The sequence below is a fragment of the Myripristis murdjan genome, chromosome 3 (assembly GCF_902150065.1).
Source record: "Myripristis murdjan chromosome 3, fMyrMur1.1, whole genome shotgun sequence".
In the NCBI taxonomy this organism is placed as follows: domain Eukaryota; kingdom Metazoa; phylum Chordata; class Actinopteri; order Holocentriformes; family Holocentridae; genus Myripristis; species Myripristis murdjan.
The window spans coordinates 35,434,459-35,462,441 of record NC_043982.1 but is presented as its reverse complement, the minus strand read 5'-3'; the positions used below and the strand labels follow the sequence as shown (position 1 = coordinate 35,462,441).

General features: G+C 39.6%; 1 protein-coding gene across 1 annotated transcript in view; it reads right to left on the bottom strand.

Annotated features, from left to right (window-relative positions):
* adamts7 (a disintegrin-like and metallopeptidase (reprolysin type) with thrombospondin type 1 motif, 7) overlaps positions 1-27,983 on the bottom strand; it is a 121,792-nt gene that overhangs the window by 2,725 nt on the left and 91,084 nt on the right. The window contains exon 23 of the mRNA XM_030044835.1: positions 23,258-23,420. Within this exon, the coding sequence (XP_029900695.1) occupies positions 23,258-23,420 (163 nt within the window). The remainder of the gene's footprint in view (positions 1-23,257; positions 23,421-27,983) is intronic.

Genomic DNA, 27,983 nt, shown 5'->3' with positions numbered 1-27,983 from the left:
TAAAACCATGCAGGCTGTATTTTCTAATGTATTCTGTTGAACACTCTTCAGAAACAGCAGCAAAACTATTTATAACAAATATCATGGACTGAAATTTCATCAAATGTGGGAGAAAATGAGGGGAAATGAACCCCCAGGAGAACAGCCAGAGATGAGCAGGAAAATCAGAAGAGTCAGCAAGCGTGGGATGCTTATTTGACCATCTACAATGTATTTTCGGTGTGTTTTCTTGTGAAATTCGCCTCACGGTGCTTCCATGTCCTGTCTGAACCCAGTCTTTAATGGTAATGCACATAATCTAACTTGGCTATGATTGGCCAGTGAGCCCATGCACGCTTCACGGTCTCATGCACACATGACAGGCACACACATGCACGGTAAAAACGTTGCAGATTTTTTTTCGTCACTGTATGCCTGATTGCCAGTACACCACCAACTATCTGTCATTTTCACACATCTGAAAGCCATAAATTTGTCTTATTCAAGGGGGACAAAAATGATGGACTTAATATTCACTTGCTATTGAACTCATGTTTTGCAAAACTAACAAAAGTACACCACACCATTTGAAGACACGAGAAACTGTGGATAACCAATTTGTACACGTTGAACAGGACACCAGGAAATTGTTTATTCATATGTTTATAAAATACTCTGCACCTTAATTCACATATAAAATATACTAGGAACCATGACAAAAAAAAAAAAAAAAAAGGCTAAATCCTGGGGCTACTTTTGAAAAACAATAGTACGACAGGAAACTTTTGATACAACTGTCTGTTTTTGCACTTACTGTAAAATTTTGAGTTGGTATCACTTATCTTTTCAAAGGACTGCCAGGCTCACTAGATTTAGTCCACCTCTTATATTTTCACTGAAAAATTTGCACCATGAGTATTATCAAATTTCTCTAGCCTCCAGTAAGCACAAATATCAGAGAAACTCCCAAAGAATAAGCCAAATGACACAAACAAACAAACAAACCAACAGCAAACTGGAGGATAATGCACTGCAGTGTTTCAGGGTCATCGCACAGATACGGTGCATGAGACCGATTCAGCTTTAAGTGACTGACACCCTCATCATACCCATCATCTGCAGAGCGACTTTAATCTCTGGCTTCAAAACTCCACATGACATTTCCTATGTCATCCGGACCACAGAGACTCCATGACATCAGCAGGGTCCAAAGGGCACAGCTGCAACTCAATACACAGCATTTCCTGTGTCCAACTCCCTATTTCCACACCCACTGCTATCTTCGTCCCAGTCCCCCACTTACCCCCTCCTGGCCTGCCCCGCACACACACACACACCACCACCACACGGCCCATATAGACAAAGTAAACAACAAAGGGGGCAGTGGGACGTGGGACTTCCTCTGCCCCGAGCTTGACTTCCGCAGTATGTTCCTTTTCCACTATATGTAGTTATGGTACATTTGAGTGGGGGCAGGGAGCAGCTGACTCAATCCAATCCACTGTTCTCAGGCCTGCATCCCTAATCCCAAGATTCACATGCTGATCAGAAACTAGACTTTTGTGCTATAGAGACACACCAGGTCAACCACCGTGCAACAGAGGAGAGATTGGCATTGGGACAGTGGGGCTTGTCAAAAAAAAAAAAAAATCACAATACAACAAAGAAAATATTTTTTTTCTTAAAACAGCTCTCTTACTGTTAACCGCTGATGTTTTGACTTATTATCTTTGGGGATGCTCTAATCAATTGGCAAGCGACCGGAGTCTGTCTGTTTTTGCAAAAATTAAAGTAATAAGGGACCAGCTATTTGCTCAATTTTTTCCAACATGCCCTTTATAAGGTAAAAAAAAGAATATCTAGAAAGATTAGGCCACGTACATGGCCACCATGTGACGCGCTGTACTGTAATATGATATTACACTGTGACACTGTTCACAGTAAACTTAATATTTGTACTTGTTGTTGATTGATGATAAATTCACTTTTTAAATTTCAAGTTGACAATCTTTAAACCGAGACAGAAAATTGTCTTTTTACATAGAAATAGAAACAGTTTCCCAGTGCTCTGTAGAAAAAAAAATATGGTTGATGCAACTTATCTGTTTTAGATTCTGGTGATGTGATTTGCTGCCATTTCTGCACCTGAGCTTTTGGACTCGTTGGTCTATCACTCTGCACTCAGATTCATTACTGCCAGTTCTTCTGATACCCATGACTGTGTCTTCTGTCAAGAGGTTGGCTGGTCTTTCTTTAGCACATGTTCATGGATAAAGCCCTTGCTGGAGCTCACCATCTCTATCTGACCTCATTGTTGAACTGGTCTGCCTGTCTCTGTGCCTCACCCACTCTGACTAAAAGTACCCAGAGTTCACACTGAGTTCAGCAAAGTGGCCCTCAGTTTCTATGACCCAAAATCAAGGACCCTTCTACAAAGCACATTATGGTTTATTTCTACTGATCAGTTCAGAGCCATGATTACAAATCCTCTCACAACTGCTTGTACCTGCTTTAACTAATTGAGATTTTTTTCTTTCTTCTTGTTATGTCTTCTCTGCGTCATTGTAAATGAGGTCTCAACGTCAGTCGAGATTAAGAAAGGTTGAATCAATTAATGAAAAACATTTTTTTCTCCGAGACAAATAGTTATTGTTAAGAGTCTGCACTTGATTGCTTGATTGGCTTGGCTTGATTTTAAAAAGAAAGACCTTTTTGTGTTTTAGTGTGACTAATTAAGAAAGTATTTAAGCACTAGGACAGCCATATACTTGCTATATACACAGAAACCGTAAGAAAATGAAGTTTAAGGGTAATTAAAAAAAAAAAAAAGTTTAAAGGCTGTTAATTATGTTTAACTAACCCTTCACTCACTGAGGATTTCTTTGTGTTATTAAAAACGTGCATAACATTACAGTATCATCCTTTTTTCCAACAAAAATGGACAGATAATACAACAACTTTGTAAGTCAGTGAGTGTGACATTTACAATTTTTCTCTAAAAGTAAGTAAAGAGGAAGCACAACCAAAGCAATGACCTTTACTATTCTCACATCTCACTTGTGGACAAGTTCCTTGATGTGTGTATTTCTGTGTGTGTGTGTGTGTGTGTGTGTGTGTGTGCGTAAGACCAGTCAGTCTGCCTGTATACACTCTCTGAATTCACAAACACCGCCTGGAGCAGGGTCTCACTTTTGAATGCTCAGCTGCTGCCTGTGTGATGTCCAAGCCTGTCAACTCGCTCTCCCACTCTACAAGGTTGAGGGGACACAGGACAGGAGGGACAGCATCAAGGTGGTGAGACGAGAGACAGAAATACGATGAAATACAGAAACTACAGCAAGGAGGTGAAAAAAGGCCATGTGAATGCCCAAACCAGAGTTGCTACTGACAGAGAACATTTTCCAGTGTACAGCACTCGTGTTGTTTAACTGCGGGTGCCAGGCTGTCACTTGGACTAAGGGCAGAAATCCCACAACTTCCATCTTAGCCAAGGTACATAAAATTCATAAACATCATGTAAATCACCGAAAATCACCGTTCACCGTTTGGTAATAGCTATCGTGTAATCGTGGTGCATCTCTTTTTTAATGGATTCATCTATCCACAAGGACATGAAATAAGTACGGCAGCAGAAAAGCTTATCATCCTGTTTCCTAATATTACAAGCTACCCATGATAAGGAATGATAAGGGCAAAACAAGTGTCAGAAAACAGAAGGAAATGTGAGAGATAACTTTGTCCGTTCAAAATTAATTTATTTAACAAGCAAGGATGCTGATAAGGAAGTAAGTGCAATTATTAATAATACAAAACAGCAGTCATTTGAATAGGAAGGAAGCATATGCTAGAAGGCTGTGGGTAGCCTTGCTTGAAACTAAAGAGGCTGTTACTGCTCAGCCCGCTTTATTGAAAACTGAGACAGCAAAGCACAAAACGTCGTACGGAGGACTGGACTGACTGATGACAACTTCAGCAGTCCACCACAGCTGTAAATTTACACACAGGTCCCACTCCAAGGGAGGGAGAGAGTCATGCATAACTTTGCCACCGCTGCTCTCTCTGGAATGTGTGACATGACATATGCCAGCTTGAAGTTGATCAAAACAAAGAGCTTTTTGCAAACTGATATGCACAAATATGATTTTTTTTTTTATTATTTATTTTTACAGAACACAGTGCAGAAAAGGGTGCTTTGGGTAATTTAGAAATTAATATTTGATTATTTTTCTTAAGTCAAGTTCAATAAATGAATAGATAAAGACAAGCTTACGAAAGTGCTTCTGAGTACCTTGGCATAGTCATATTGCTGCAAAATTGGTGCACAATCTACATAGAAAAAGGTCTATTATCATTCCAGCTCAAAAATTCACTATATCAGCAGCCATATTGGTATATAGTGAACTTGTGTCGGGACTCTGAGCATTGCTGTCACCTCTATAATCCTCCCTCTTTCTTACTCAGTTTAAAAAAACTAGTATTGAATGAAATGAAAAATAGTATTTGGATTAGATCCTGATTATAGCCTCTCCGTTTCTTGCTCCCTTCTTTCTTTACCTACTGAATCATATACACCTTTTTTTTGGTAAGTCTTCGTCACTGCAAAGATGAATGCAAAATCAATCCAAGGTCCATGGCTGAAAGCCTTAACGAATTACCACACAGCACCAGAAGCCCTGGAGTACAGCTCATTAATTGTTCAACTTGAAGCTGTGGGAATTGAGTGACCATAACCTTCAGCCTGGGAACGGAGCAAATTGGCTGCTCCTTCCATCCTCCTCTCCTTGTCTCACTCCTTACTGTTTTTACCCCTTGAGACCGACACACACACAGTGAATGCAGGCTAAGCATAACAAAGAGCTTGCACACAAGAAATAAATGACAGCTGGGAGTATGTGGCATCATATACATAATGAAGAGATCCTCCTAGCAGAATCAGCTTCAATATGGAATAATCCAAAATTAAAAATAGAATATTATTATGATACAGGAGTCCAGTGTGCTTAATGAACCACCCTCCCAAGAAGAACACCTTCCTTCATAAGACCATTTGAAGAATTAAGAGGTTTTTATAGTCTGCAGAGAAAAGGCCTCTGGAGAGGTATGCCCAAAGGACACCAGGCTTCCTTTTCAATCCTTGGTGTCTTCTAACTTGAAATTGGTTAATGGTCTTCCACACCTGGCAGGTAAAATTTACAGCTACCTCATTAATGGCCTTAATGGTATTACCACAGGCCTAAAAGCGTGGGAAAATGTGGGAAAGGGATTTAAGGGTAACATATGAAGAAGGTGAGTGGAATAAACTAGTGAAGGAGGTGCTAAACCCAGTGACAGAGGCCAGAGCTAAACGTATTCAATTCAAAATCCTCAGCAGACTCTACTGGACGCTTGTGAAAATGACAGGGCAGGACTGAGCCAGTCAAATCTCTTCTTGTGCCAAGCGGAACAAGGTGATATTGTCCGTATGTTCCTCAGCTGTTGTAGCCAGGCCACCTACAGGCAGAGGGTTATGGGGAGGACTGGGGAGAGCTTGGCTACCAGTGCTGCTCTTCCTCCTGCTTTATGCCTCTGAACAGCCAAATAGGAAATGAGAGGATAGGTGGGAAGAAGGCCCAGTGGCTAAAAGTTACACTCACTATGGCCAAGAGGGTCATGCTGAGGCACCCCACTTACTTTGAATGGCTCACAGTCCTTTCAGAAGCCTCATATGAATGACTAATATACAACATACATGGACCAGTTGACACCTATACAGAAATCTGGGAACCTTTCCTAACACAGATCAGGGAAATGTAAAATTAGTCTGATGTTTACATAATTTAAAACTGAACCTACAGCACACCATGTTCACATGGGATGGCGTTTCCCTACAGAGTAAGTATTGACTTGGTTAGTTTATAAGTCTGCCTGTATGAATGCATGTATGTGAGTATGTGTATACAGTACAGGCCAAAAGTTTGGACACACCTTCTCATTCAATGCGTTTTCTTTATTTTCATGACTATTTACATTGTAGATTCTCACTGAAGGAATCAAAACTATGAATGAACACGTGGAGTTATGTACTTAACAAAAATAGGTGAAATAACTGAAAACATGTTTTATATTCTAGTTTCTTCAAAATAGCCACCCTTTGCTCTGATTACTGCTTTGCACACTCTTGGCATTCTCTCCATGAGCTTCAAGAGGTAGTCACCTGAAATGGTTTTCACTTCACAGGTGTGCCTTATCAGGGTTAATTAGTGGAATTTCTTGCTTTATCAATGGGGTTGGGACCATCAGTTGTGTTGTGCAGAAGTCAGGTTACTACACAGCCGACAGCCCTATTGGACAACTGTTAAAATTCATATTATGCCAAGAACCAATCAGCTAACTAAAGAAAAACGAGTGGCCATCATTACTTTAAGAAATGAAGGTCAGTCAGTCGGGAAAATTGCAAAAACTTGAAATGTGTCCCCAAGTGGAGTCGCAAAAACCATCAAGCGCTACAACGAAACTGGCACACATGAGGACCGACCCAGGAAAGGAAGACCAAGAGTCACCTCTGCTTCTGAAGTTCATCCGAGTCACCAGCCTCAGAAATCGCAAGTTAACAGCAGCTCAGATCAGAGACCAGATAAATGCCACACAGAGTTCTAGCAGCAGACCCATCTCTAGAACAACTGTTAAGAGGAGACTGCACGAATCAGGCCTTCATGGTCAAATAGCTGCTAGGAAACCACTGCTAAGGAGAGGCAACAAGCAGAAGAGATTTGTTTGGGCCAAGAAACACAAGGAATGGACATTAGACCAGTGGAAATCTGTGCTTTGGTCTGATGAGTCCAAATTTGAGATCTTTGGTTCCAACCGCCGTGTCTTTGTGAGACGCAGAAAAGGTGAACGGATGGATTCCACATGCCTGGTTCCCACTGTGAAGCATGGAGGAGGAGGTGTGATGGTGTGGGGGTGTTTTGCTGGTGACACTGTTGGGGATTTATTCAAAATTGAAGGCACACTGAACCAGCATGGCTACCACAGCATCCTGCAGCGACATGCCATCCCATCCGGTTTGCGTTTAGTTGGACGATCATTTGCGTTTAGTTGGACGATTGAAGGCAAAGGGGCCAACAAGTGCTAAACACCTCTGGGAACTCCTTCAAGACTGTTGGAAAACCATTTCAGGTGACTACCTCTTGAAGCTCATGGAGAGAATGCCAAGAGTGTGCAAAGCAGTAATCAGAGCAAAGGGTGGCTATTTTGAAGAAACTAGAATAGAAAACATGTTTTCAGTTATTTCACCTTTTTTTGTTAAGTACATAACTCCACATGTGTTCATTCATAGTTTTGATTCCTTCAGTGAGAATCTACAATGTAAATAGTCATGAAAATAAAGAAAACGCATTGAATGAGAAGGTGTGTCCAAACTTTTGGCCTGTACTGTACATGTATATGTGTGTATGTGTATATATATGTATGTGTGTGTGTGTATACTTGTACACATATATTACTATTAAACTTTTTTTTTTTTTTTTTTTATCATTATTATGGTAGAACCCTCTAAAAATAATACACACACACACACACACACACACATACACATACATACTGTATACACTATTTATTTATTTATTTAGTTTTAATTATTTGTTTTGTATTTGCTACTTATTCATACAAGCAATTGTGGTCATTTTGGTTTTTAATTATGTTTGTTTTATTTATTTATTTATTTAGTTGTGTGTGTGTGTATGTAAAACACATTGGCCTGCCTGTTTGGATGTCTGTAAGGGAATAATGAAAATCATAATTGAAAAGAAATGAATGCCGGCTTGCACACAGAGTTTGTAATGAAGTTGACCTCTATACATGGCATCATGGGAAAACCTGAACTGTCTCACACATCCATATGGTCCAGTTGTTATTAAGCTTTAAAAAAAAAAAAAAGAAAAAAAAAAAGTTGTTTATTGCATCACCAAACTGGCCTGAGTGTCTATGCATGTCTATGCATCCACATGGCTCTGAAAATATGCATCCAAAATCAAATTTCAATGTACTAGAACCTATGTGCTGCTTTTAAAAGAATCATGCTACCACAGACCTTCATATAATGTATATATGAGTGTGTGAGTGAGTGTGAGTGAAACCTCAGAAACTGTATATAGTATTTCATCACTTTACATCATATTATCTTTTTTTTTTTTTTTTTTTTGCCTGAATAAAACATGTGCACAGTCCATGTGATTTCACGCATGAGGCCGTGTGAAGGATGACAGATGAACTCACGTAGCCTTTGTCTTAGCAGGCTGCCACTCCTATCCTTTAACTGCGAGAAAACCAACCCAGGCCCCCTTGTGTTTTTTCAGAAAGAGCATTAATGACTTGCTACCCAGACATATTGTCCACTCAACAGAAAAATGAAAATCTGCCGTGGATTCAGACAGCTACAGTGTGCACGTGGACTAACACTTGTCCCATGTGTCACAGCGGTGGTGCTGCATTTCAAATAAGCCTCACAGTTTGTTTGGTTGTTTCTCCTGGAGGTCATTACAGTCTGCAAATGGAGCCTGTATTCTGCTAATCCTCCCCAACAGTGAAAATGTTTAAGACGACCTTTGTCCACATTTTGAAAAAATGCTGCAGAAAGCAGATTTTACTTTTTCAGTTTCTGGCAAAAGTGCACACATGACACCAAGACCATGCGACTACTAGTATTGGGGTTTAGAAAGCGCTAAATTCAGACAATTTACTGGTACAGGGCTGGGTGATAGGGCCAAATATCCCAGTATCTTCGTGATGATATTATAGGGATGATTGGTGCTTTAATAAGATATGTACACCTGAGAAATTTCTGATCAACAATCATTAGTAATGTGGCTATGATGACCAAGCAGGTAGAAGCAGATAATACAACAGCTAGAACAGTCTAATAATGACAGAAAATTGAACCCCCACCTACATTACATGAAATTATATCATCCTGTACCCAGTCATATGTAACAACAAAATCTTCACAGGACTAAATCTTAAATTATACTGAATGGCGAGCCAAATCCATGATCTAATGCAAATCTGTTCTGGGGGTTCATAATATAAAAGTTTGGGAACTGTTTTTTTTTTATCAAAATAAAATAAGAAATAAAATGTAATTTAACAGGCAGCAGGTATTTAATGAAAGAGGACATCCTGGCTCACTCAAGACGCATTTCACATCTGGGTTAGGGTTAGGGTTAGGGTAGTAACTTCAGCGCGCACATTCACACTGCTGCCTGTGATATTTCTATAGTATTCCTATAGTAACTCTATCACCTCTCGAGTCAGAAAGAATGTGTTCAATATGGCCTGGACACAAAATTTAAGAGCTGCCACCGCCTCCAAATTTCATATGGAAGAAAAAACACTGCATATTGTCAATATATATTTTAAACTATAAACTATAAACTCTAATAAACTCATGCCTTATTAAGGGGAGCTGGGCTCCTCCTGGCTCCCCTGTAGTTCCCAACCTGTAGGTAGACAGTTTTTATTCATTATTCGTTTTTATTCATTAAACAGCTGCTTTATAGCCGACCTGCACTTCAGTTTTCATTTGATCCATCAGGCAGAGTTGGGTAAGATATTTTTTCTGTTGGAAAGTGACGGTCTGGCCGGTGTCGGGGGTGTCGGGCTGGACAAGACAGAGGATGTCAGGTTAGTTGGGAGTCCTTCAGTGCATCCTGGGACACATGTCTGTTTGCACCTCTAATGCGATGTGGACACAAGCATCCCGGGCCACCTGCAAATGCGTCCTCAATGTGTCCCGCTCACTCAGGATGCATTTACGATGCATTACTGCTGTTCACACCTGTGCTTTGGTGTCAGCTTGTGATTGGATTTCGAAGGACGGATGTTGATACCAGGTGGGAACAGGGCGTCTGAGCTTGGTTGTTGTTTTGGAGAATAGGAGCTGCACCGGCTAACTTGGTGGGTTACATGGACATACGGACTTCACTAATTTTAAAAATGACATGAGAGTGACTGCATTATGACAAAATATTCGTTTTTGATCATGTAGTCAAGGCCTGTTCTGTAGCTGCTTGGTGTTAAGTTTGACTGGCATGTTGTCTTCCCCACAAGCAAACCAAACAAAGGGAATGTGCTACAGCATTAAATCCAGCAGCTTTGGTGAGACACAGTCACACATTTCAGTGGGTTTACCAGAGAAACAACACATTTATTTACTTATATAAGATTTTTTGTTGTTTTTGTTTTGCTTTATTTGACAGTGACAGTAAAGAGAGACAGGAAAGACATCAAAGAGAGACAAAGGGGGAATGACATGCAACAAGAGAATCAACTAACTTTAACTGTTCACACAGCATGGATAGAAATATAAAAATGTTATATATTTGTCTTAGGTTTGTTAAGTGTAAGTTTAAGTTATCCCATGATTCTCCCCTGCCTCAGCCAGTGCCTCAGCAGGTGGACAGGGAACCACTGGAAAGCGTTAGAACGGATGGGGTAAATATTTTTTCTTTTGAATAAAAATTCAAATGATACAACGAATAGCGTATATACAGTACAGGCCAAAAGTTTGGACACACCTTCTCATTCAATGCGTTTTCTTTATTTTCAGGACTATTTACATTGTAGATTCTAACTGAAGGAATCAAAACTATGAATGAACACATGTGGAGTTATGTACTTAACAAAAAAAAAAAGGTGAAATAACTGAAAACATGTTTTCTATTCTAGTTTCTTCAAAATAGCCACCCTTTGCTCTGATTACTGCTTTGCACACTCTTGGCATTCTCTCCATGAGCTTCAAGAGGTAGTCACCTGAAATGGTTTTCACTTCACAGGTGTGCCTTATCAGGGTTCATTAGTGGAATTTCTTGCTTTATCAATGGGGTTGGGACCATCAGTTGTGTTGTGCAGAAGTCAGGTTACTACACAGCTGACAGCCCTATTGGACAACTGTTAAAATTCATATTATGGCAAGAACCAATCAGCTAACTAAAGAAAAACGAGTGGCCATCATTACTTTAAGAAATGAAGGTCAGTCAGTCGGGAAAATTGCAAAAACTTGAAATGTGTCCCCAAGTGGAGTCGCAAAAACCATCAAGCGCTACAACGAAACTGGCACACATGAGGACCGACCCAGGAAAGGAAGACCAAGAGTCACCTCTGCTTCTGAGGACAAGTTCATCCGAGTCACCAGCCTCAGAAATTGCAAGTTAACAGCTCAGATCAGAGACAAGATAAATGCCACACAGAGTTCTAGCAGCAGACCCATCTCTAGAACAACTGTTAAGAGGAGGCTGCGCCAATCAGGCCTTCATGGTCAAATAGCTGCTAGGAAACCACTGCTAAGGAGAGGCAACATGCAGAAGAGATTTGTTTGGGCCAAGAAACACAAGGAATGGACATTAGACCAGTGGAAATCTGTGCTTTGATCTGATGAGTCCAAATTTGAGATCTTTGGTTCCAACCGCCGTGTCTTTGTGAGACGCAGAAAAGGTGAACGGATGGATTCCACATGCCTGGTTCCCACTGTGAAGCATGGAGGAGGAGGTGTGATGGTGTGGGGGTGTTTTGCTGGTGACACTGTTGGGGATTTATTCAAAATTGAAGGCACACTGAACCAGCATGGCTACCACAGCATCCTGCAGCGACATGCCATCCCATCCGGTTTGCGTTTAGTTGGACCATCATCTATTTTTCAACAGGACCATGACCCCAAACACACCTCCAGGCTGTGTAAGGGCTATTTGACCAAGAGAGTGATGGAGTGCTGCGGCAGATGACCTGGCCTGACCAGTCACCGGACCTGAACCCAATCGAGATGGTTTGGGGTGAGCTGGACCGCAGAGTGAAGGCAAAGGGGCCAAGAAGTGCTAAACACCTCTGGGAACTCCTTCAAGACTGTTGGAAAACCATTTCAGGTGACTACCTCTTGAAGCTCAAGGAGAGAATGCCAAGAGTGTGCAAAGCAGTAATCAGAGCAAAGGGTGGCTATTTTGAAGAAACTAGAATATAAAACATGTTTTCAGTTATTTCACCTTTTTTTGTTAAGTACATAACTCCACATGTGTTCATTCATAGTTTTGATTCCTTTAGTTAGAATCTACAATGTAAATAGTCCTGAAAATAAAGAAAACGCATTGAATGAGAAGGTGTGTCCAAACTTTTGGCCTGTACTGTATTTTATTAAACTGTGATGTAATAAGCTTGGAAATATTTGAATACAAGTATAAAAATCATCAAATGAATATTAAACATTAATATTTCCCCAAAATAGGTATTTCCTCTGGAAAATGGAGTGTATTTTTTTTTTCCAGTGAAAATACCAGTTTCATTTTCACTGCTGTGTGCCAATAATCAAAGGCAATATTCAACCTTATAAACTCTGAAATATATATTTACTTTTCATATCTGTTTCTGTGAGATTATTTATTTTAATTATTATTATTGTTATTATTATATTTAAACTCATTTTATTTACACAGTATTGGAATAAATTCTGCCCTCTGGATTCAGCCTGCTGGCTGCTTTGACAGTCTTCCTGATGGGATTTGTACAACAGAGTCTTAACCGTGAGCTGACCAGATACGCCACATGGCAGCGTGGTTTTGGGAAGTGACTATGTTCTTCCCAGGCTTCATCTAATTTGTTAATCCTAGTTAATCCCTGTAAAAATAAGAGTGACAATTTGCTATCCTCTCGTTGCCTCATTGCTTCAGTTGTGTCAGCTGGGCAATGAAAAATCATATTACTACACTATCTAGACCCAGAGAGAGAGCCGAAACACACAGAGCCAAAATGACCAGCAGTTACCTGGCACATTAGCACTATGTCTCAAAATTTATGATGATGCACATTTATGATACACCTCCATGCCTTGAAAATGTCAGCAAAGCTCCCCCCCACCCCACCCCCCCCTTTAACAGGTCACCCTGGGAGGAACACAGTGATTTCATATCAGATCAAACATAAATGCCACTGCACTGTTGTGGCCAATACATCAGACAACTGTACAAAAGAAGGCAAAGGGTGTCCTTTGTGTTAGGACGCACGATTATAAATATGTCAGAGACTGCAAAAGTGTTAAGTATTCTTGTATTGTGATTTTTTTTTTTTTTTTTCATTTTGGTGATTAAGTTACGACTATGAAGACTCATGCATACCTTCAGCTTCTTGTTGACAGGTGCATAGGGAGAAGCGTCCAACAGGCCAGAAAGACAGTGTCAGACAGAGGGCAGTAATCTTCTTTTCTTGTTGGGTAATGAAGTTATACAAATGTACGGTCGCTCAGCAAATATCCGGAGGGCACTGTTATATTTTGATAAGGAAGCTGCCATATGGGGAGTCATTTATGCTGAAAGCCTGAACAAACCAGACATGTTCCTTTATATATCCATATCATCCACGAAAACACCTCTGCTGCTACAAATGGGCCCTATAGGCAGGATGTCTCCTGCATACAAACATGCACATCAAATGCTTTCAGTCTAGGTAAAACATTAAATGACACTCATGACATAGCCTCACACCAAGGAAAGCAAAAGATTGAGACTACAACCCATGAATCATGAATCATGTTTCAAAGAAATCAAGATAAGGCTATCAATAGTTTTCCTGTTGTGAATAGATGCTTTGACTTCGAATGTCTTCTAAATTAGCTACTTCGGCGACAAAAAAGTCCCTGCCCCTCTGCGAGTCCAGTGAACAAAGAAGGCCTTTGAAGTCACTGTAGTCAGCCTTTCCACTGGTCTTGTGTTGTTCTGCGTCATTAGAGACAGAGCTGGAGGAATCCCTTTGGCATAAATGCTACTGTTGAAGGGCAAGCTTAAAGCACAGTGTGCCGATCAAATCTGCAACTGTGTGTAATCCCAAAATGAATACACTCACTCACTCAATTTCTCTCTCTCTCCCTGGACGGACGGATGAAACCTTTTGCTCCATTTTTCATTAATCACTCTGCTCTTGTGCATGGGTACTGGGTATTTGCCAAACTAGTATCTAATTTTCATTTCCAAACTATTGCTTTAAGACCAAACCTTTTTTTTTCTTGCACTAACAGAGTTTTAAAAATGCCTGCCCTGTAATCACAGTCATGTCTCTATTGCTTTGCATGTGGGTCATCCTCTTTTCAGTCACTGTGGATCATGCAGTGCATTTACATGCATGTTAGTGATTCCCCTTCTGTGTCAGTCAGCCAATTTCTAAACTGCCATGTAGTCAAGAAAGCAGGTTTCCATAATGAGGGGTTAAAGGCTTAAGAGGAACCTGGTTATCACAGGAATTCTGATTCCAGGATCATGTAAACCCTTACTCAGATTTCAGATTTTAAGTGTGCATATATGCAGGAAAAGAGAGTAGATAAGGAAATGGACACAATAAACACAACAAAGACACACTGCACAATGCTCAGAGGACTAACTAGTGTGTTATTTCAAACCAAGATGCTCTTGGGCCTGCGGGTGGCACTAGTAGAATTACTCCAGCTGCAATGCAAATCAATTACAATGCCAACAATTCAAGTATGATCTACGCCCTGATGAAGATCATGAACTAATAATTAAACGTTCGTGTCACTGTTGGTCTTTTTCATTCTTATTGAGATGGTTGAGTGCTCCATGCAGCACAAGCCTCAGCTCCACTATTCAAGTGTGCACAGTTCATGCACAAAAAGTGTGTGGTCCATGTGCTGTCTGCATATCTATATGCTGCCTTAGTATATTTGACGTTAATTCCACACACATTGTGACTGCAAATTGCCTGAAAGGTGCAGGCCAAATTGCACTGTGGCTGTCATGTACTGTATGTACATATGGCCCTGAGTGCCTGCTGAATAGCCACTATCCCTGTAAAAAAAAAAAAATAACGGTAAAGAAAGAAAAAGACAGAAAGAGAGTGACTTGCTTTTTTTTTTAATGAAAAACTGACTGAGCTGGAAAGTTTATAAATCGCTTGCTTGTCATTGTGCTGGAAGAGGACAGACATAAGAAGCAAAATGGTAGCATGTTACCTAGAATCATACTGTGGAAAGCAAAGTATTTTTTGGATTATGACTTTTAAAATTCCTTACTACACAGAGCAATAGCATATAAAGTAAATGATCTTTTAAGTTGCCATTCTGACAGCATTACCGCATAATCACATGAAACATACCTATGCAGATTGGGAAATATAATTAAATTGTAATTTACATCAGTTTAAATAAATCTAATCATAAAGTATAAAAATATCAATACTAGTATATAGAACGGCAAATGCAAATGGAATTATTAAATTGGAATTTTTATTTAGAGCCACAAGTTGCACACCCGTCAATTTGCACATTATATTTCCTACTGTGCATGCCAGATGCCTCCTTATGTAAAAACATACATCAAATAAATAAATAAATACAACTGTGACCTTACAACCTTCACAACCTTGGCTTTTACAATGCGCATCACAACACAAGATACATCCTGGAAATACATTACATACAACATAATAATAATACTACTGGATTGCAGCAGCGATCATACACATTTCATAAATTATGCATGAGTGTTGGCATATTATGTGTGTATAAGGATCGCCTGAATGAAACTGACTGACCATGACAGTCAGGATGTTTCTTCTGCATGTTGAAAAAAAGGTTTCTAACACTAATGTATAAAAGAAATGACTTCTGGTTGCCCTGTATCATTTAAATATATATTTACCGAGAGCAGGAGTGTGCACCATTTACAGCAGACTGTAATGAATTTATACACCAGTAAAACAATTAAATATGGACTTACAAATAACAGAATTCAGGCCATTAAAGAAACTGAATCACCTGAATCTCTGATCTTTGCAAAATGTAGCAACTGATGGAAAATGCATGTTACATGAGAAAATTTGGACTTTTTAAAAAATCAGGTTTATCTCATCATTGTTCATTCTAAGGTAAATGTTGGTCCAAGAAAGACCAGCTAAAAAAAGGGGAAAAGGAGAAGACAAAACAAAAATACATATTACTAACATCACTAACATCAAAATTTTCTGTCATTGCTTTGAGCCACTGTCAAGCAAAGCCAGTCAGATGAATCTTCCCTCATTACTTAAATATTGGATTAACTACAGCCATTTATTGTGCATGATGAATACAAACAATTCTGAGACTGCAAACAAGCTCTCTTGGAGGTTTTCACTAAAATTTCCAGACCTATGGCCTCTGCCTCATCCTCTCCATAATTTAACCTCTGTTATTTTTGGAAATGTGTCCATCTTTGTGCTGTCATGGTTCAGTGTTTGTTACAATGTAGATCACAGCTGTTACTGAACTTGTAAAATCAGATAATACATCATAAAATGTCAGAGGCATGCCTCTTATCCAATCAAAAGAAATCTGCTTATTCATATTCCCATTTACATGGTAAATACTAGTATCCTGGTAACTGATCACTGCATGCTGTTTGTGCAGGCGCCTGTGATGTTTGCAGTTCAAACTGGCAAATATGAAATTATTAATCTGCTATTCCTCTGTAACTGTTAACCTTGAATGAATTTGAGTGTGGCTGTCGACAATGAGAACACTGTGGCTAATAGCTGGCTGAGCACTATTAACTACCAACATCGTGTTGGGGATTTAGTTTGTCTACCTGTCCTTCACATTGACCCGTGTCAGACTGTCACCACCACTGCCACCACGCAGGACAAGCGAGCAGTGGGTGAGGATACGCAGCCATGACTGGCGGGATAGACTTGTGATGAAGGAGTTCAGTGATTACGAGTGGAGAGAAAATTCAAAAAATTTAATTTTAAAGTTGCTGGATCAGAGCCACTTCTTTTGTTTTGATGTTTGACCACGTGGTGGTGTTTCTTGACATGACTTGCTCCAATGTATGTGTTTACTGTTTACTAAAGACTTAAATAGATCAGTATTTTGATGTTTTCGCCCATCTAAACTGCTAAATACATTTAATTATTTCATTACCAAAACACAAAACTCTATTTTTTAATCAAAGAAACAGAGTTTCATTGAGATATGATGTTTACATGCGTGAACATAAAAACAGGATATTTAAAAAACAATGTATAGACTTTAAGAAAATAAAACAAAGCGTCTCACAGCTCTGCTAGTAGTCTGAGACCAAAGTGGATATATGACCGACATTGCCAGCCACACGCTATCACTAGTGAGACTGAAGAGAAAAGATGAACAATGTCTATTGTTTATTTTTATGTTTTTGTTTGTCTGCAGGACTTGGACCATGTCCATTGGACTATAAGGCTTGCATGCAGCTGCTCAGCCATGGAAACCCATGCCAAGAAGCTCCTGGTGCACAGTTGTTGTGCTGATGTTAATGCCAGAGGAAGTTTGGAGCTCTGCAGTTATTGAGTCGGCAGAGCTTTGGTGACTTTTACGCACTATGCGCCTCAGCGCTCGGCGACCCCGCTCTGTAACTTTACATGGTGCTGCCACCTGGTGGCTGAGTCGCTGTGGTTCCTAAACGCTTTCACTTTGCAATTATACCACTTATAGCTGATGGTGGAATATCTAGGAGGGAAGAAACTTCACCAGCTGACTTGTTGCAGCGGTGGCATCCTATTACATTACTATTACAGCACCATGCTCAAATTCAGGGAGCTCTTTATAACAAGCCATTCTTTCACAAATGTTTGTAAAAGCAGACTGCATGGCGAGATCCTTGATTTTATACACTCGTGGCAATGGGACTGGATGAAACAGCTGAATTCAATTATTAAAAAGTGTGTGCCAACACTTCAGTCCATATAGTGGATGCTCCAGTGATATGTTCTACAGCAGCAAGTTCTTAGGCGCTGGAAGGAAGCTATTATTGTATCTGTGGCAAACAATAAGTCCACCAGAGAGCCAACTGACTTCAGGCCAGTGGCACTGACCTCACTGGTCATGAAAGCATTTGAGAGGCTGTTGAAACATCTCATCAGCAGGGCAGAGGAGCAACTTGACCCCTTACAGTCTGTGCACAGAGCTAAAAGGGGTGTTTTGTGGAGAATGCAACTGTAACCTTGCTCAAATACTATTATTCACCGACGTTTCCTCTGCTTTTAATACAGTTCAGCCAGATATCCTTGCCCAAAAGCTTTTGTCTTTTTAATTTTGATCTTAACACTGTAAAATTGATTTTTTTTTTTTTTTTTTTTTTTTTTTTTTTGGATAATAGGGTACTCTCCAGGCAGCTTTTGTCCTCTACACAGGGATGTGTGATGGGCATTTTACATGGTGGCCTCTGCTATCAGTGTGTGAGTGTGTGTGTGAATGGGTGAATGTGAGGCAAAACATTGCGGAAAGTGCCTTCAGTCGTCAGTATACTAGAAAAGCGCTATAGAAATGCAGTCCATTTCCCATTCATGTCAAAATCATTTTTTTTTTTTTGTTCCAGCTTTAAGTCGCTTTAACCATCCAGACCACCATAGCAACCACCTAGCAACCATTCCCAAAACCCTGGCAATTTCCTGACACAGCCCTGACAAACACCTACATCTCTACAACATATCATGTCACTATACCTGCAGCTTAACAAAACCCTGGCAAGCACACAAGACACTAAATACACAGAGCAGCAGGTACATTCAAAATTTCTTCTGAAATTTTCTAGTTTTGTTTTATTATTTATTTATTATTGCTTTTATTCTTGTAGTTGTGGTAACCTTACTTTTTTATCTTTCATCTTATTATTATTTTGTGTGTGTGTGTGTGTGTGTGTGTGTGTGTGTGTGTGTATGTATATGTCTTAATATTCTCTCCACTTTACCTCTTTTGCCGTCCTTATCTTTCAACATCCTTCTGTTTTCTTTCTACTGTGTTTTGCGTCTTTTCTTTTGCTGTTTTAGCCATATTTGGTTTTTACATTAATTTTGTATCATACTTGTCTGACTTGTCATTGTGCTTTCTGAGTGTTCTGCTTTGCTGTGTCTGTCAAAGCATTTTGTAAACTCTGTTTTTAAAGGTGCTATATGAATTATGATCATTATCATTATATTATTAAAAGTTTATACAGTGGAGTTTAAACATTATCAGTCGTCACTCACGCGCCTGATCCAAAAACATAAAGGTGCTCGCGAGGAACTGCCAGCCTCTGCCTTTCCAGCGAGTCTCTAAAAAAAGCTCCTGAAGCGTTGCATTTTTATTTACAAAAAATGTCGGAGCAGAAGTGAGGCTGTAATTGTTTTGGTTATTAAATCTGATTGTACCTGTATGTGAAACCTGTATGTGTGTGTGTGTTTCAGAAAACTCCACATTTCCACAGTTCTCTCTTGAAATAGAAAGAAGTGATCGTAGATGTCACAATTATTATGAGGAGTTGTCAGTTCATAGCATCATGTATACAGCTGGCAAATGACAAAATACGGGAAACAATTTTCTAATACAGAACAAAGTCTGTTAACTGTGCTATTATTGTGAGAATGACTGCTCTCCAAAATATGACAGCGCCATCATTGTGCATGGAAAACATGATGACATTGTAAATGGGGACATATTGATATATTACATATTTGTATTGTATAAATTCATGTTTGTGTATAGTTTTGTTTGGATACCATTTATTCTGCATGGACTGCACCTCCCAGGGAAGGTTTATTGGTTTCTCTTTGGAAAAGCTGCTCTGATCTCTTCCATTAGAAAATGCCAGTGAGTCATGCAGGGAGAGAACTGCTATACTTGAAAAACAGGCCATACTGTCCTCTTCATGACAGCCAGGAGCTGGTCCACTGTCGTTTTTTTCTGTCTTTTCTTGTTCTTTTCACAACACATAGTGCTTCTGTGTTCATGACTGACAATTTCTTGACCCTCCTCCCCAACGCCTTATGAACTCACACAGGGATGTGAATGATAATTGGTCGGGGTCATACTTGCAGTGTTGCCAGTCTCCCAACCAAGACATGACAAGAATTTATGGCTCTCTGATTGCCTGGTCTGGCATGATGTGAAAGATAAAAACACCTTGTAGTCTGATCGCAGCGTGGCTATAGAGGAGCATCTCAGTCATTTTGTCAGACTATGACTGGAGGCATGGAGTAGAGTTTGTACAGAGCTACAAGTATCTTGGCACTGTCATTGATAATGGCTTATGTTTTGGGGCAAATACAGACGCAATCTGTGGAAAAAAAAAAAAGCCAAAAAGAGACTGCACTTCTTAAGGCAGCTAAATGTTTTTTATATTTATAAAAGGTTGATGACAATATTTTTCAGCTCTCTCATTGAGTCTGCCTTAACTTTTGGATAATTACTTGGTTTGGCAACATCAATGTTAAAAACAAGAACCGCTTCAACAAAGTAATTAAAGTGGCTAACAAGATTACTGGGGAGCAGCAGTCCACACTAACAAATATCTCTGCTCAACAAGTCTAGCAGAAGGCAAGGAAAACTGCACTTAATCACATTCGCCTCCTAAATGAGGAATTTCAGCTGCTCCCCTCAGGATGGAGGTTCAGACTTCTCCTCGCCAGGAGCAGCAGATGAAAAAAAAAAAAAAAAAAGGCATAACCTGCACACTTATTGGATCCTGAATAAATCCTGAACCAGCACTTTTCTTTGCTCACATCACTCCATATATTTATTTAATCTCTTATTGTCCTTGTTTTTAGGATATTGTTTTTTATATCTTGTATTACTTTTTCTTATGAATTCTCTTTTCTCTTTCTGTTTAACTGTTTCTTATCTCTTGACTGTTTCAAATTGACCTTCTTGGGGCAATAAAGGTCTGAACTTATCTGAACTGGACTAAACAGAACTGATTCTGAAAGATATACAACAGAATGGAGGAAAACAAACAAACAAACACACCAAGAAACAACATTGCCTTTTTTTTTTTTTTTTTCAAATATTTCAAATTTTTCAGATATTTCAAGCCAAATAAAGACCAGGAAATTATCATCAAGGGTGTATTTCTGCAATCAATAGTGTGGAAAGTGGTAAACCTGAGAGCCAGTAACCCATGAAACCCATGCTGACATGAAGGGGGGCGATGAAGATCACAAGCTGTTAAGGCATCAGATGCCCAGAGGAAAGTGCCCGCTCTCTGGTCGGCCCTGGACACAGCTGTTCAGGTCAGAAATTCACTTAAAAGGACGAAATGATGAAAAGGACAGAAATATGGGACAACATGACTCAGGAAGTAGGATGGTTGCCTGGTAATTGGAGGATTCCTGGTTCGATCCCCAACTACTTCAGAGCATGTAAAAGTGCCACCTTGAATGGTAGCCCCTGCCATCAGTGTGTGTGTGTGTGTGTTGGTGAATATGAAGCAGATACTGTAAAGCCTTGAGTGCATGACAGACTAGAAAAGTGCTATAGAAATGCAGTCCATTTCCCATTACCACTCTGTAATAGGAGCCGCAGTTTCCTTTTATAGCACATATGTCCTCCACTATCATCAAACCCCTCTTCCCACTCAATTCCTGAAAGACAGACACGCCTTCTGGTTCTTGTATTTAACATGAAAGCACAAAGTGCTCTTTGAAAAAGCTTTTTTTTTGGTTGCTCTCTCTGTGACAGTGCATATGTAATATTAAAAAAAGCAACTGTAATACCATACGAAGGTTGAGACCTGTAAGAGCAAGGGAATGCTTAAAGATTTGCTTCAGCATAAAATGTTTTGGATCAGGACAGAACTTTCCCATTCTCATGCTGTAATCTCAAATACAACAACAAATTATGCCCTCGCCAGCTCCCTCTGTTTTCTGTCTGTCTTATATTTTGTCATTGTGCCTGCCCTGAGAATAGCTCACTTATTCTTTGACGTCTTGGAATTGTAGTCATGTTTTCTTGTGTGTGTGTGTGAAATTTCTGAGTATATTTTTCCCCAGTAACACAAAATACGTGACTCAAGCACCCAGTCTTAAATATTTACAATCTCTCCTGTTTGAAAGGTTCACTGCACTGCGCCGTGACTGCCGATCAGCAAGCTTTTTTCAGTATAGTGAACCTAAAAATGGTCTACTGTCTGAGCACCTGTTGGGAGGCCGTGCTGGCGTGCAGAATTGCTTGAGGAGACACTGGACGAGATATTAGCAAGAAGATTGCAGAGCAAGAACCTCAGATTTGCTCAGCAGATGACAGGAAAATGAAGCACTCTGGAAAGTGCACCAATGCGACACTGGGAATGTATAATTTTTTTCCATCAGTATGCTGCGAATGTAGTATGGCAAAATTCTCCTGTATAGTAGCATAATTTACATGTTAAATGAGGCATAACCTCCCAAAGGACAAAACACTGAAGCGATGGCTGTTAAACTGTTGTGTGTTTACACAGTATTTCCTGACAAGAGGACAGCAGGCCCTGCGGTGAGAATTTCTACAGATTCTGTGTAAAAAAAAAACACAGTCAATGCCAGATCGAAGCAAGCGTCAGCGTCAAGTATTTGACAGAGGGGGGTAGCATGAAAAGAGGCCCCGTTTTAAGTGGAAAAGACAGAATTTACTGCTTGACGCCCTGACGGACACATGCTGCCTAAACACTGTGTTACTCCTTGACTTCCTTTCATCTTTCCAACATGAGTGCTCTAAGCATAACTGAAAATTTGATGCTGTACAATTAGGTTAAATTTTATTTGTTTGTGTAATAGTTGTTATTTTCAGACCACTGTATTTTTTCCGCACAGAGACAAAACAAGAGAGTATGAGTCAAACCTATGTTGATTCTAAAGGGATCTGGCTTTTCTCTATAGAACCTGTGATTGTATTTGATTTGTGGCAATAACTGGCTTTATAAACCTCATTCTGCTGGCCATCTAGATTCAAACCTACACTTAAGAGGGCCTGCCTTATAGTCACTTAAGTGTCAGTGTCAAAGCCAAACAGCCTACAATTATTCAGATGAAAAGGATCAGAGTCAGACTCAGAGACATTAGCGTTTTAGAATGGGTGCCTGCCATAAATCAGCATGCGCCTGGAGTAAAACAAAATGATTCGTTTTTCTGTGCTGTGCTTTCACCCAGACTGTAAGTGTTGGCAAGCAGTTGCAGTTTCAGAGTTCATAGGGAGCAGCTGCTGACGCTGCCAGTAGCACAATGCAAAACCCTCCATTTTCACATCACAAATCCGGGAAACACTCGATAAATCAGTTACTTTACACTAAAGAGTTAGCTTTAGGCACAATCCCCCTGTGTGTCCTCTACAATGCCGCTAATCTCATCAAAAGTAATGTGCTACTACTTGATTCCCATAGTTCCCAACACAATGGCAAGACCAGCTCAGCAATCTTCCATAACTTTACACACTGTCAAACTGTAAAACGAAAGATAATGGTGTTCTCCAACAGAGGAGCAGTGGATTGTTTCGCTGTAGGTGACTTTTACTCACCAGAGGGGGCGCTCTCACACTCATGTAGGTTACACTTCTGGATAGTCTCAGGCTGTGGCTGATAGTCACACTGAACCTGGTCCACTTCCTCTTCTGTCTCGGCCTTCGTGTTGACACACTTGATGAGCCGCCGCTGAACCCCACCGCCACATGAGGCCGAACACTGCGAGGACATAAAGGCCGGATGAGGAGGGGAAGTTCAACAAGGGGAACAGTGCAAGAACAGCGTGGACAACTCTTTTTCCATAAATTGCTATTTTTTTTAAATCAAGAGAAAAAAAATGTGTTTGTAGGAACAGAAAAAATAAAGTGAAGACTGCACACTTCTCTCTTGCAGTTAAAAAAGTAAATTATTGGACTATGTGAGAATCACCGACATGTTTTGGCCTCTGGCTCCGGGTGGGAATGTAGACTGTCAAGACAGTACAAGTAAAGAAATCAACATATAGCAGCTCTCCAATTAGCAACCACAGAGTGTATTCCAGTCCAATGAATCCACTCAACAATGTGACACATTAGCCACATATTCCCACTAAATCCCTGCACTAGTGTCAGGATAACTAACTCCACATGTCATTAAAAATACTAAGAATGTATGAAATCATGAAAAAAGTAAGAAAATCTGAGTAAACAGCTTAATAAATGACAAAGAGTGGATTGGTGTGCATACTTTCTTGGAGGCAAAGGCAAAAAGAAAAAAATATCAATTCCCAAATAACTTCTGTGTTTTCTTTTGGATGATTATGGTTTATAGAGATGCACGTTGATTAAGCAGCAGCAGAATGCACCATTATTGCTTAATATGCAGTGAAATCAAATTAACATCCACTTTTAAATAGATGGTTTTTAGTCAGCACTGAGGTGTCTATGCTGTCAAAAGCTTATTTTCGCCCCACTAGCAGGCAGTGCCCAAGCAAATCTGGGGTTACCATCTTGACACGAGCCTTATGGTGGCCTTGTTCGTCTGTTTATTGAACCCTTTAGGCAACAAACCTTGAAGACAACATATCGTGAAATCTATACGGTGGACTGCCATGAAATTTGCAGAGCACATTCATGCAACCCGCAGAAAATGAACACTCGTCAGTGCTGGTGATCTCACAACTTTTCACTTTTGCCTCGGGCCAAAATGTAAAAGTTCTCCCACTACTTGCAATTCCCATTAAGTCAGGAGCGCACCAGCAGCACAAGGGCCCACGCTTATCTATCTTTAAACGAGACCCCTTGATATTCAATACAAATGAGATGCCAGGAACATGCGAGATTTGAGTCTTGAAAGTTGAATTTGAGGCTAAAAAGCGAGGCACCTGTGAGCTGAAGATGACATGAACCTAATGAGTAGTGAGATCCATCATCACTCCTGCTCTCTTACATTTTTTATGTACATTTCTCTGAACTTTTTTTTTTTTTTCCAGACACTATCACTGTTGAAATATCTTTGATTTTAGGTCATGTGAAGCTGCTGAACACCTCACCTTTAAATTCAGGCAATTTATTTAAGAATAAACATATTTGTTTACAAAGTATCACCTATTTATTGTCAATTTCAACTCAACCCAGTGGAAATTATTGCGCTTATTCACAGGTCTGGCTTACTCTTTTCATTATGATGCACCCCTCTCCTAAAAAAAACAAACAAACAAAACAAAACAAAAAAAGAGACTAAACTCCCTGACACTTTCCTCACTGATACCTTAGGGCAGTTGCAGGGCCTTATTATACAATTGGTAACAATTTTAATTATGTATGGATTTTAATTTGTATTTATCAATATTTTACTTACTTGCTTTATTATCGTATGTTTTTAATTGTGTCATGCTTTTTAATTGCCATGCTATGCTCTACATTGAAACTGCCCTTTCAGTCATCTCGTATTGTGTGCTGTGTTACTTGGCAGGCACTGTAAAGGAGTAGCGTTCCCTCAGTGCTTTTCCGATGACAAATAAACAATTCAAATATATCAGGTAAAGCTTGTCACGCTGTTATTTTCATGCTGAAGGTCACCTAACACTGGAAGACGCTCTCATGTGGGAGCAGTTTCGATACTGTGTGCTTTTAATAAACTGTATAGCCAAAGGAAAAGGGTTAAAGGCCTTCTGATTGTCCATTAGGATATTCAGCTGCTATGGTTGCCACGTATTCTTTGAGAGCTGAAAAGGAAAGTCCTGATCATAAACATCTTGTAAATCTGCATGAATACGTACATTATCCTGTCACTATACCAATGGCCCTGACTCAATCCTAAAATGCACCACACATAGATGAGTGCAGACCGAGATGTTTTGTGAATGATACAGAAGGGGCTCTGAATGGCACCGATGGCGTTCACTGACAGTCATTGTAATCGTCTTTTCAGTGGAATTTCTTATCAAGCATTGAGATAATGACTTGTAAATACATCTCAGCTGCATGTGTGTGTGTGTGTGCAATTGTAATGTATGTAAATAATAATAAGAAATAGCAATAATAGGCATTCAGAAAATGTGCAGACTTTATACTTCATATATAGTCTATCAGGATTAAATGAAAAGTTAAAACAAACTGTAAGACAGAAATTAAGCTGTTCTGAGAGGTTTCTGTGGCGGCCACTCTGCAAAATGGCTGAAACAAATGATAAAATGACTGCAAACTGAACAGACATATTAGCCGTTCCATACAATATTTCAAATGCTTGGGTAAAAAACAAACTATGAACAACAATGGATTTTCAACACTGGTGAGGTCAAGAGAAAATGTCAAGCAATGGTGCAGATACAAATTATTAAGCATTTTTTATGGCCTGTGTACTGTGGCTATTAATCAAATGTATGGAGTCAAAAAAAAAAAAAAAAAAAAAGGCAGCAATCATTTTCAGGTTGTAACTAGCGGGACCTGCTTCTATTGTTTGATAAACCGATCATACTATTTCTCATTCCCATCGTTTTTGTAATTACAAAGCATCTTGAAAATATTTCAGCTCACCAGTTGGTGTGGGGCGCTCAAATTTACATTGAAAGAAGTACCATTTCACCCTTTCATGCATGAATTATGATAACCTGAGTCAGGATTTTTTTTCCCTGTGTGGTTTTATTCCCCTCAAGGCATCAAAAACAATTATTAACTTTTTTAAAATTCACATTCCTCTCTGGTTGACTGCATGCATTTAAGTGTTGAAGCAATAAGTAGTGATAGAATAACTGCTGTTGAATTGTGTGTATTGAATTCTGAAACGTATGACAGTATTGGCAGTGTTTCATTCCTGAGCATTAGTGCAGGGCAATATATCGATATTATGCTGATATTGTGATATGAGACTAGATATCATCTGGGATTTTGGATATCATATCTTACAGCATAAGTGTTGTCTTTTTCTGGTTTTAAAAGCTCAATTAGGCTACATTAGAGTGATTTAATTTTCTGAACTTACCTGACTGTTTTAGCTGTTCTAATACTTGCCTTTACCAACTTTGTTATTATACAGACAATACTGATGATTATTATAAAAAATCTCATTCATCAAAAATGTCAGTATAAATATGCAGGCAAAACAGCCAGGGGATATCAACCAGGAATACCATTGTGCTGTATTTATATTTGTTCTTTTTTGCTATCTATGTTGGCCTTTTTTGCACACATTGTAGTTTTTCATGATTTGCTTTTTTCCAAAATTAAAATAAATGTAGGGTTAGTGGTTTAGTGAACGACACTGGGCAGGTTAGGGCAGAAGTCAGCAACCTTTACAATCAAAAGAGCCATTTTACCCCCTCTGCCAGCAAATAAAATTAGTCTGGGGCTGCAAACATATTTGATAACACAGCTTATAAAGTTTTATATATAGCTACACTACATGTACAAAAACTATAATTTGGTGCATTTATGAAATTGTAGAATGACAATAGAGAGAACTGTTTACATTTTATTGCTGTTTTTATCTGTCATAACAAAGAAATAATAATCAGATAATGAGATTAATTTGATAGCCACTCCTCCACAACCCTTTGCCCCTCCCTCTGTGTTCTTGGGGTTGGTGCCGTTACACTTTAACTGCATTCACAAACTGGTGCAGAAAGTTAACTCTGAAGCAAAACTTGGCACCTCAAAGGGGGATGAAGAGAAGAATAAGGATAGGCCACGTGATGTTTAGAGCTGAAGTCCAGGCAGAGAAATACCCACTAGCCACTAGTGGTGACTGGGGTTGATAGATACACACTGCACAGGTGTAAAATCTGAAAGTATTTAAATGAGTTGGGAATGATTAGCGTGCATTTGCATGAGATAAACAATCGTGCAGAGAGATTTTCGCTTGACAATATGTGTATGTGTGTGATTGTTGTGCAGTGTACAGTGAATTTCAAACTGTGAATCGCTCTTTTGCCGCTGCTGTTGTGGTCTGGGGATTAAAGAGACTCGGTATTATAAGTCTTGAAATCATGCCACTTCCTGGAGAGGAGCTACGGCTGCAAAGAGTCATGAGGAAAGATGAAGGGAGAGGCTGCAACGGGGATGAAAGGGAATTATTCTCAGAGTGTCCAATGTAATTACTGCATGAACGGCATGAATGTTGTGGCACTGCAGGTGGAGCTGCTTGATGCAGGATGATTTTCCTCTTCATAAACCATTCTTTATAGTGAGTGAGAACGTGGAATTTTTTGGAGATGACTGATATTGTAGGTAATATGTTGATTCTTGACCAACTGTCTACAGCCTCTCTGTGTGATGTACTTACACTAAAGCATTAAAAAATACC